Here is an 11,161-nt window from a genome sequence, read left to right on the forward strand (position 1 = left end):
CACACTGTTTGCCTGACTTAGACAGAATTTCTCAGAACACCAAAGAGATGCAGACCCTCTCAGGATCGGTTTCATTGAACTTGGCAGAATATATACTACTTCTCAGAAACATACAATTCAGGCTTCACGCAGATTGTCTGACTGAACTCGAAGAAAACCCCTTTCAGGTTGCCTGTTTTGACCATCCACCCATCCAGCCCCTTTCCTCCTTTCCTCAGAGGCCTGCATTTTAACTAAGTAAAAGCCCCACATTAGCAAGTAGAAACAAATCTAAACCATTTTAAAGCAAAACATCACACACCACCTCTGTTTAGATGCCAGTTTCTTCCTTCCCCTGTGACACTTCCCGAAACTTCCCTGTTCTCTGCCACTGTGGATAGCAGCTGTGGCAGGAGGCAGGACTTTAGCCTAAATAGTCGCATCGTACTTCTCTAGTTGACCAGAATGCAGAAGGTAAAAGGTGTGGACAGATCTGTGCCTCCCCCTTTTCCCTCCAGCAGTTACCCATAAAACTGCTGCCCCACTTAAAGGTGCTTAGAATGTAGTATGTTTAGAATTTGAAGTAAACTGTATTTATTAATAGCTTCAGTTGTTGCCTACATGTTCAGAAATATAGATTCTGCTCCAAAGAAATGCAAGCTCTGTACTTAGAGTACAAAAGAAGTGTATCTTGGCGGCGGCAGCAGGGTGTGTGTGTGTGTGTGTGTGTGAGTGTACATGTGGATTGCACAGTTGCTTCCTCAATCTGGATTTTTGTAGAACATTTTGGAAATTTTTGGCAAGAGTTAGGATGCAAGGCAAGGGAGATTTGGAGGCAGCTGTGGCATGGGAAACAGGAGCAAGAGATGTGGGGTTATCCCAGGAAATACGTGTCAGTTTATTTTATTTTCTATGGCAGAGTTGGGGGGGGGTGTCTCCCAGATCTTAGTCTGACACTGACCACTACACCAGACTAGCAGAGACTCTGGTCCCTTGAGTTCTTCTGAGATTTTTTTCCCCTACAAGTTGAGTTTGCACCGAGATTTTTCTAAGCATTCCTTCTTGGCGAATTAGAATTTTTTTCCAGGTGACGTTCAGAATCCGCCCCCCCCCCCGCCAATGCAGAGCTGCATGACCCATTCACTCCACAGCAAAACTTTTAATTACCTCTATTCAAACACTACAGAACTTTTTCTGACAGAGATTAATTCATCATAAATAAAAGTACGTGTGGACAATTCTTGGGACTTCAGACTCTGTACCAGGTTTCAGACTTAAGAGTCTTCCTTGTATAAAGGACAGTATTTTAAATGGAAAACGTTATCAGCTGGGATCTTTCCCCAAAGACTTGTTCCATTTATTTCATGAGCTGTAAAAGGGGAATTCAGGAAATCACATGCCTCAAATTTATCTGTGGCTCCACAGGAAAGGTCAGCCCCCCCCCCACCTGCCCCCCTCTCCACATACATAAATGCCCATGTGCATATTCAAGCAGGGCCCCCCCCCCCCCCGCCGGGGCTCTAGAGAGCTTGATAGATGCTGAGATAGCTGTGTTTTGATAGAGGTAATTTTCCTTAGATGGGTTTCAGCACCCCATGAATCAAAACCTGTCAGTGAGGAGCTAAAGATGGAGCGAAGTTTATTGTAAGCGTGTTTGCATCTGACACTGGTGTGCGAGGGGGTCAAGTGAGTGAGATCATTAGAACAGTGTTGATTTAGTGGGATTGTTACACACTTTCCCTTCTGGGCAGTGAGTGGGGGTGGGGTGATTATACAGGGTTACTGGAAAAATAAATAAAAACTTCAGCTCATTGCAGTATTTTACATGCCCCGCAACATCCGTTCATCCATTTAAAGTTGCTGTTTGACTGATTCTCCCCCCACCCTTGCCTTTAGGCTGTAAAGGTACTGACTTGGTTGTCATCAGTGGTTTTTTCATTGTTAATTGAGCCAGCTGCGCTGGAGTATGTGTGAATAACATGTCACAGTTTTGCCGTGCTGGGCAATCCTTCCAGTTTCTGCCTGAACTGGGAGGTGTTTGATTCAGCAGAAAGTTTCATGCTCTGGTATGTTTTGAATTGCTGGAAGGAACACCCCCCCCCCCCAAGTATCGGTTCCAAAATATTTCTTGTGGTGGCCCCAAGTGCATGATATTTTTTATTACGCAGTGGTAAAATTCTAGTCATATATAACATTCTGCACTTGCAGGAATACTGGAAAACCTGAGGGTTCCTTCACAGGCAGATTAATCTTCGTGTGAAGAAACAACATCCAGTTTGCAAAGTTTGAACAACCATGCGTACATCACATGTATGCTGCACATGTCATTTCCCCAATACTTGTACTCCTGGCGTACTGCCGCACATCAGGACTCTGCTTAAATCAGCGCTCAGGAATAGCATGAAGTTCTGGCTCTGTTGTTGTTTTTTCCCCTGCAGCCCCTCTCCCCCTGTGCCCTGGTATTATCTTATTTTTTAAATGTTTTGTAGTTTACTCATGCATTTTCACTTTTTGCCATTATAACCCCAAAGGGAATTTTCAGAACGTAAAAGTTGGTTGAAGCAGCGTTTGTATGCTCTTGTGCTATTTTTCTGTTTTAATATGTTTCTCCCTTGTATGTGGTGAAATTACACTCAGTGTGCTAAAACAACACCGCAGATGTTACCAGGTTCAATTCACGATTCTGGTTATCACTTGCAATGCCTTAAAGGCTCAGGGATCTCCATCCCTACTCCTGTCTGAAGAAGGAAGCTCTGACTCTTGAAAGCTCACGCCCTGAACAACTTGCCGGTCTCTAAGGTGCCACCGGACTCAAGCGCCTGTGATGGCCTTGTCGCCAGATACCTGCCGAACTGCCTCTCCTGCTGTGGTGTCCTGCGACAGGTTCGTTCACCTGAACAGAGCCTGAGGGTGTCACCCTGGAAGCAGGTAAAATTGGCAGGTGCCCGTTCTTACGCACTCTCCGTGAGGGCTCCCACCTTGTGGAACTGTCTCTGCCCGAGGAGCTCAGAAAGGCGGCCCCCCCCCCCCCACGCACACTTCTTGCATTTCAGAGAACGTGCAAAACAGCCGTGTTCAGGAGGGCTTTTCTGTGAAGGAGTTAGAACTGTCCTGCCGTGGAACTCGGGAGGCTGCTTTGATACAGGAATAGGGTTGTAATCTGTTGCAGGGTTCATGCTTTTACTGCATTGTCTTCTACCTTTGCAACCCACTTCCTGTCTTTTGGGATCTCATTCCTTAGACAGTTTTTTTCCCTTTGTTTGCATTTGTTGTAAATATCTGCAATCCTAGTCCTGTTGGATTGTTTATTGAATACCATTTGATGTCTGATTGGATTGTTTTCTTTATCTTGTGATCAGCCTTGAGTCTCATTGAGAAAGGCGGGCTAAAAATGAAGCAGATAGTTACACTCCCCTACATTTCTAGGTAGAACTGATCTCAGAATACAAGTCCTCTCTTGGTACCACATCTTAAGATAGACAGGATAGGCTTAGATCCAGAGGAGTTAGCCGTGTTAGTCTGTAGTTGCAAAATAGTAAAGAGTCCAGTAGCACCTTTAAGACTCGTAGCCAACTTTATTGTGGCATAAGCTTTCGAGAACCACAGCTCTCTTCGTCAGATGCAACAGGATAGGCAGTTTCCATTATGGCGGCCATCTAGGTTCTTCTGAGGTTAGCAGAAATACTCCAAGATCAACAGTGAAATTGAGTTCAGAGAACCCAGCGAGCCAAACTCGAGGACGTTCTCCGCTGTTCTGCCATCCTCAGCATTTCATCGGCCAGTAGAATAAATCTGCCAGCCAACCCACTGTACACCACACGATCTCCAGTCATTTCTCTCAGAGTCATGTAGTTAATATAACTTATCTTCATAATGGCTGTCAGAAAAGGAAAGCTTAGAAAAAGTGTCGGAGTAGAAAATCCTGTATGAAATGAATCCTTTGGCCAAAGAAACAGCAAGCCCGTAAAACGAGGCACTAACCGTTCCAAAACGTCATAAATGCACAGGAAGAGTATCCGCGTGCTGTTGCAGTAGCCGCTGCCGCTGTTGTCGGAAGCCCTTGAGAAACAGCTGCATTTTTAATGAGAACATTTCCATCATTCCTGCTGCCACAACAGACGAAGATGTCATAATTAATAAAGCTGAGCCTGGTTGCTATGGTGTCATTGATGTAAGGGATTGACATAACGAAGGCAGCCCTGCCACTCGCCGAGGGGGTGTCGAGCGCCACTTGTGTGACAAAAGTTGCCTGCTGCACCCGTGATGCCATCGGGCTTGCTTGGTGAGCTGATCGGTATTTTGTTTTGCCTTTGCTTTTAAAAAAGCAGAGAGCTTGCCACCCTGCGACTGATTAATGTCGATTAATCAAATCTGAGCGGTCATCATTAGAAGTCATTTACAAAGATGTGCTATGGAGGGAGGGGCGGGCTTTATACAGTCATAGGGGAACTGTCCTGGGTTTTCATTTTCACCCTTCTGCCATTCTTAATAGGACCCGCTGATGGCGAGGTTGGAACCCACATTTTATCAGGGCGCTTAATGGGCGTGGGAAGCTGTGCATTCAGCTAGAATTTCATAAAACCTAAATATATGCTTAAAGGTCTTCGCCTGCTTCCTTGCTCCTTTCTGTCATTCCGTTGACTCTTGCGTCCTCAATACGACGATTACTTTAGTGCCTCTCACGGCCAGCCCTGCCGGATAATCAAATGCATCAAATAGGGTAGAGGGGGAACTATAAATGTGTTGCCTGAGCAGGTGAGGAGAATTGCAGGAGCAGGGCCCAGTAATTGGACAATCTTGGTGGGCTGAAAATAGCACAAGAGAACTCCTGTGGTAAATGGAGGTAGTGGAAGCTCTTAAAAGGACAAAGATGGCCTTGATTATTACTGCAGGCTGCAGCCAGCAGCATGGATTAAATGTTAGGAGAATAAAAGGCCTCCCACTTAGGTTGAATGTAGTGCATCAGAAGAGAACTGAAGTCAACATTTATTTGTTCATTCAGCCTCGAAAATAATTGAAGTGGAATTTAGGGAGATAAGTCAAGTGGCCTGCAGGACGGCTTAATGAAAATGCTTCCATTGTAATGATAGCAAGCTGGTAGAATTAAAAAAAAAAAAGATTTTAAGAAAGTTAAAAGATAAATCCATGGCAAAGATGTGTTTTACACAGCAAGTTTTCACATCACGAGCTGCTCTCCTGCACTGGACAGTGTTAGTTCCTCAAGTCTTATAAAAGTCAGATGTTACATAATGGAGGATCATGTCAGTGTATCCATTGCGTCTCTTTATCCCTCTCCTGTGTTCACAGAGACAAAATTAAAATATAAGTTGGGCTTTTGGGGTCAGCTGCTGCAAGAAGAGCAGCCTTATAATGCAAAAGTGTGCATTGTTGGTTGTTGGCAATGAAATTGCATTGTTCGTGCAGACAGTTATTTCTTATCCTTTATTGAGTGCCTGAGTGTGCAGTGTACAGCTCATGGAGCCACGCCATGTGTCCCAAAGCCACTGGTGGCCCTCCTTTGTTGAGGGGTCAGCAGACAGGCGCTGATACTCCCAGAGAGAAATCAACTTCGTCCTAGGTTCTGGGGCTGCTGCAGGGTGGGGCAAAGGATGTGCCAGTGTCACAGTCGGGTACACACACTTTTGGGAATGACCTTTAGAAACTCCCTCTGCCATTTAGTTGGAGCAAAGGTAAAGATGTAAAATTTCCAGAAATTTTGAAGACTCGCGATGGGGGGATGGGGTTGGGAAATAGAAATTTGGGGAGAAATTAAAATATATCCAGTACTTGCTTCCTGTCGAACCTAAACCCCATAGGCTTTTTCATGCTATACATTTTGAGTGTGGAAACATTGCTTTAAGAAGCATTTACTTATTTCAAAGGCGAAAACATGTCATAGGAGGCTTTCTTCACTGCTTCCCTAAATGATCCAGTCTTTCTGTCAGAATTTTTTTTTTTAATCCTCAAGGAAAAATGGGAGGAAATGTGTTTTTTTATTGATTTTTTTTCTGGGTCTTCATGTCTCTAGGCAGAGGCTTCATAAAGAGGAGCTCCACCATGCCTGCTCATGGCCTCAGCCTCCTGAGGAGCCATCCCGAGGCACTGCCAACCAGCTGGGTGGCAATGGCTGCTTGAAAGTGAGCTCCACTTAGGGCTGCCATTCCCCCACCGGGGGCGGGGGATACCCTGCTCCCACCCTCCACCCCCGCCCTCACTTACCTGGCCAGCAGGGGAGGCACGGGCCTCCTGAGGCACACTCCTAAGGGCCCCGTTCGGGGCTGATTCGGGATCGAATCGGCCCAAATAGGGCCTGTGTGGTGCGCGGGAGGACTCCCATGCTCCGCAGTGGCCCGTTTCAGGCTGATTCAGACCCAATCCAGGCAGATTCGGGTCTGTCCGCAGCCTGCACGATGATGTCAGTGATGTCATTGCGTGGGCCCGGGAGTGTGTGCACGACCTACACCAAAGCAGGTAGGTGCCAGGGCACGCTCATTTTAGTATGTGTGATGTTTTATGTTAGTGAGCCTTACATGTCAGGGGAGTACCATGGAAGCACGGCCTTTGGGCAAGTCTGAACATAGGAAACTAAAAGAGAGAGACCCGACTTGCTTGGCATCACAGACTCTACAGATGTGTAGTCTCTCTGGAAGTTTTAAGTTAGCATCTGGAACAACCTATGCGGTCTTGTGAAATCCCCTTCCTCTAAATGGTTCCAAGACTGGAAAGAGCAAAGAAAGCAAGTAAATCGGCAGTTAAATGAATCTCAAAGGCAACTGAATTGTTTTTCTTCCCATCTTTTGAATAGACTGAAGATGATGAGAAGCTCAAAAAGAGAAAGGAGAGATTTGGTATTGTGACGAGCTCTGCCGGGGCAGCAATCACAGAGGACACGGAGGTAAAGGTGATAAGGGGCATGGTTTGTTTTCCTAACAGTCTGAATAGAAGTTAAGAATGTTTTCTATGACGGGTTGTTTCTCTCCCCTAGCCAGGGATTTCACTCACCTTCCAGGTCCCTGAACTAGCCTTACTGGCCATACAGATACATCCTCAGAGGGTGACCTCGACAATGGCTGTTTTTTTCTCTTTAAAGTGGGTATGTCAGGTCATTGGCCCTTTTACTGCTCAGCGTTACTTTTTGCCTTTTTTGCGACGAGCACTTGCGTCCTTTCCATTCCATCCCTGTGAGTGACTCGTCCAAGACCTCCAAGGCAGCTTTATGGCTGAGCTGGGATTTGAATCCAGGTCAGCAGATCCGGCTTTTTGTTCATTAATTTGGACAGGTGGGTGAGAGAAAGCGAATGGAAGGAATAAGTCAGGTATAAGCTACAATCTGCCTGCCTTTTCCAAGGCTGCTGCAGAGCTCCTTGCTGAAACTGGGAAGGAGAGCAGGAGTGGTTTTTCGTTGTCTTTTATTTAAGCTTGTAAAATCAGTATTCTCAAGCTCGAGTCTCCTCTTTACTTTTGCACTGTGCTTAGTTTCATCTTAGAGCAAATGCTCTAAAGGGTCACAAAACAGTAGTTAAAATCTAAAATTGCTTTCCGTCCTATTGAATCCTCCCCCCCCCCAATCTCTTAGGAATTTTTATATTTTTTCGAACCGCTGTCTGATACTGCCTGATACATAGCCCATTTTGTAAGTTCTTTATAACCAGGTATATTATCTCGTGGGTCTTCTGAATCATCGATCTGAAGAATTTATAACAGGCTAAATTTAGATCCTTCTCTACTAACGTGGCACTTCTTTGTGTGCTCATGCTTGTTGTGGTTTGTATTGAACCACAACACAAGAGGGTTGTATTGAACCCTTGCAAGAGGGTTTCTTGCTGTAGGCTTACTTTCCCTCTGAAAGAGTAGTGAGATTTGGGTCTCTGAACTCCTTCCTTGAGTGAATGCTGGGTAATATATACAGGAAGTTTATTTTCTTTGGCATCTTGTATGGGGTTCAGATACAGCCTGGTGCTTTTTGTTTCTTCCAGATGTTGTGCATGCTCTGCAAAACGAAGCGGTAGCTGTAGAATGATCCCCCTGTTCAGTCTGAGCGAAGGGGGTGTTTGGGCTCTGGTCCGATTCCATGCTTTTCCGTTAGGTCACTTAGAGACTCTGCCTGGAACAAAAAGGTCTTTTTCTGGTATTGTGTATGCTGAACGGCACCTTTCCCCTGGAGATTCTTGATTAGGACTTCTGTTACCCCCCAGGCTATTTATCCTGGTAAAAATTAAGATTTATATGCCCCTGGTGTAATGACTGAGAGGCATATCTCAGAGACTGCACGAGTATATTTAATGCATTTGACTGTGTCCCTCTCACCTCCCCCATGAACAGAAGAGTGTTAACCCTTTGGCCTTTTACATTTCCCACCTCTCCATTGCCTGGGAGGCTTTCCAGGCCTCTGAAGTGGTCATTGTTCCTAGCATAGCTCTCTTGTGTAACCCAGCAAGATGAAGCAACCACCAGGCCACTGTATCTCAAGCTTTTGCAATTTAATTTCTTAATCTGGTTGGAGGCCCACTTGCAAATGCAGTGACCCTTGTGAAGTATGCTTTGAAGAACACTTCCGTGAATGACCAGTGTGACGTTTCTTGTAGATGTCCTACCTGCCTGTCTGCCAAAACAAACGTTCACCGTTGCCATTTCCCCTTTACCTTATTTCCCCTTTCTTTTGATTCCCATTTTCAGGCAAAGAAGAGAAAAAGAGCAGAACGCTTTGGCCTCGTCTGATGATCCGTCTCTTAGTCCTTGTTTCGGGTGTGTCTTTTACACATTCTTGTTCTGCATACCTTATAAGGAATATAATTTTCTTCCTCGTACAGATGTTGGCTTTGCGTTTTAAAACTAGCATTTTAATCGTGCCCGCCCCTTTGGACTTGTAAAAGAAATGGATTTTGGAACATAGAATAAAAGTGTTCTTTTTGGGTATGCAACAGTTGAATTCTCTGTCATATTCTCTTACAGCCACTAGTATTCAGTGTATGTCAGTGTAAAGTGGGGTGTGCAGACTCCAATTTATTTCTCCTTTTCTGTGCAGGTAGAAACTACTCCATAAAATAAAAAATAGCATTCACTGAGTATGGAGGCAGAAGGAATATGAAGATTTCTGTTGCATCATTCGCTGTAATTGAAGTTACCCAGCAATACTTAAATTAGGCACAGTCCGTCCTCGTCCTTACAATTTCCCTTGCACATTTGTTTCTTCATTATTATTTTTTCATATTGCCTGTAGCTAATTGCTAGGTTTCCTCTTTCTTCCTGCTAAACAGTAATTCTTAAAGATCATTTGTGTCAGCTGCTTGCCCCCAATTCGAAAATAAAAATACTCTTATGTTCAAAACCAAAGCATTTCTTTCCTTGGGTTCTGCCACAAGTTCACTCAAATTGGGTCTTAGGAAGTACGATCTCAGGTTTGCCATACAGCTAGTCTGGAAGGTTCTTGTATAGTCACCTGCTGAAGTAGAAGCCATGCTTTTTATACTTTATGCAGCTGTCGTGTGTATTAAAGGACACTTTTGGCCCACAGAATGGGATTCATTGAATGACGGCTCTTGGCTGTAGCTTAGAGCAGTCCAGGATGAAGATAGCTAAGTAGCCACAGATTTAGTATCCAGTACTGCCCAGCCTCTCAGAAATGCTTCATTGCTAATGATATTATAGACGGCATTGAAGGATTTTTCCCTTTCATTTTTACTTGTATTAAAATGAAAAAAAATTAGCTTTTTTAGAAGAAGTAGTGTGAAATCAAAAAACCTGTAAAGATAATAGCCATAGAATAAATTATTGTAATATGAAATCTTGATGTTCAAAATTTCTTTTATGTACCTTCCATCCCTAGGTCGATTTTCAATTTTTTTTTCTTTTTTCTTCCGTAAATTTGATGCATATTTGAAAGAGCTGAAGTGTCCGTTTGCGTTGTTGTCCTTCATTGTATTGAGTCAGGATAAACTTCTAATATTTGCATTTCCTATTAATGACTTAGGCACAATTCAGAAGTGTAGTGCAATGATAGTTCTACAAGAACAGACTTCTGTTCTGTCGCCACCTTTACCTAAATCCTTACCAGTTCCCTATTTTAGTTTATGTAGACCAAACACTGTTTAGCTAACACTACAGATACGTGTCATCCTCCAAACAGGGAAGAAGCTGTTTGATTAATTTCTTCTGCATACTATAGATAGCCATTCTTGTTGCTCATGGTTTTTAGTCTGTCAATTGGATTTTAATCTGAATAGGTCTACTTGGGCTCTAATTTTCAGTTTTCTTCAAGGGTTGAATTTCATCTCCCTCTTTGTTCCTCATTCAGCTTTTTGCATACAGAGCAGATTAAGCAGAGCTAAAAAAAAAATGATTAGCTGCCTCTTTAATTTTATATGTTACGCATATTTCAGCTGTGTGCATTTAATTAACCAGCTATTCCTAACTGTCATGTACTGCATTATTCATGCCATCTTGGAGCAGTATTCTAATTTGCGGTTAAGACCGGGAGTCACATGGTATCTGTTCAACACCCCAGCTTCTCAGAAACGCATGTTCTTAACTTTATTCTCAGTTTATTTTATATGTTCATTTTTATAATATGTTTTCTACTCATCAGATGTTGGCGATTTGGTTTACTTGCTTGAGATGTTTTGTAGTGTGTTTTGAAACCAGAACTGCATTTCGCTCTTGGTTTCATAATAAAAGTGCTTCTTCAGGGCAATACTTGTATCTGCCTCTTTGATGGACCAGGTCCCCAAATGTCTCTCTTTGTGTGTTAATCTGGTAAAATACACATAAAGTTAAAAAGGGGACTGAACTGGATACGTACATTGACGATGTCTGCCTTGTGCTTGAACTTAGAAAATCACGCTTGATGTTTCACTTGGAACACCTCACCATATTTTGGGTAGTTACAGGATTTCTTTCATAAATTATGGGTTTAAAAAAAAAAAAGTTTGCTCCAAAGGGGAAAGGGGCAAAGAGGAGGAGAGAACAGATGCAGCAGCGTTGCTTTTCTGAAAGTTGTTTAACTCAGCAGCCATAAGGCAGGATGGTAGCTAATATGATTACTTACTCAGTCTAAAATATGCATCCGTACCCCTGAGCACATCTGTGTAGATATGAAAAAGAACTTCATTAAAGCATTTACAGCTGCTATTCAAGTTCCTACACATCAGGAAGAGAAATTCAGTTAAAGCAGAATAATTATGTA

At 43.5% G+C, this 11,161-nt stretch overlaps 1 protein-coding gene across 7 annotated transcripts in view; it reads left to right on the forward strand.

Moving 5' to 3' along the window:
- Nucleotides 1-10,669, forward strand: part of SARNP (SAP domain containing ribonucleoprotein) — a 59,364-nt gene extending 48,695 nt beyond the window's left edge. For 2 of the 7 annotated variants that reach the window (XM_055003548.1, XM_055003552.1), the window contains 2 exons: nt 6,785-6,880; nt 8,656-10,669. In XM_055003548.1, the coding sequence (XP_054859523.1) occupies nt 6,785-6,880; nt 8,656-8,697 (138 nt within the window). In that variant the 3' untranslated portion in view covers nt 8,698-10,669. Of the gene's footprint in view, nt 1-6,784; nt 6,929-8,655 lie in introns of those variants that run through there. The other 5 variants (XM_055003550.1, XM_055003553.1, XM_055003549.1 and 2 more) reach the window with 4 other exon arrangements.
- Nucleotides 10,670-11,161: the final 492 nt, after the last annotated feature.

Source organism: Eublepharis macularius, chromosome 19, assembly GCF_028583425.1.
Source record: "Eublepharis macularius isolate TG4126 chromosome 19, MPM_Emac_v1.0, whole genome shotgun sequence".
Classification (NCBI taxonomy): domain Eukaryota; kingdom Metazoa; phylum Chordata; class Lepidosauria; order Squamata; family Eublepharidae; genus Eublepharis; species Eublepharis macularius.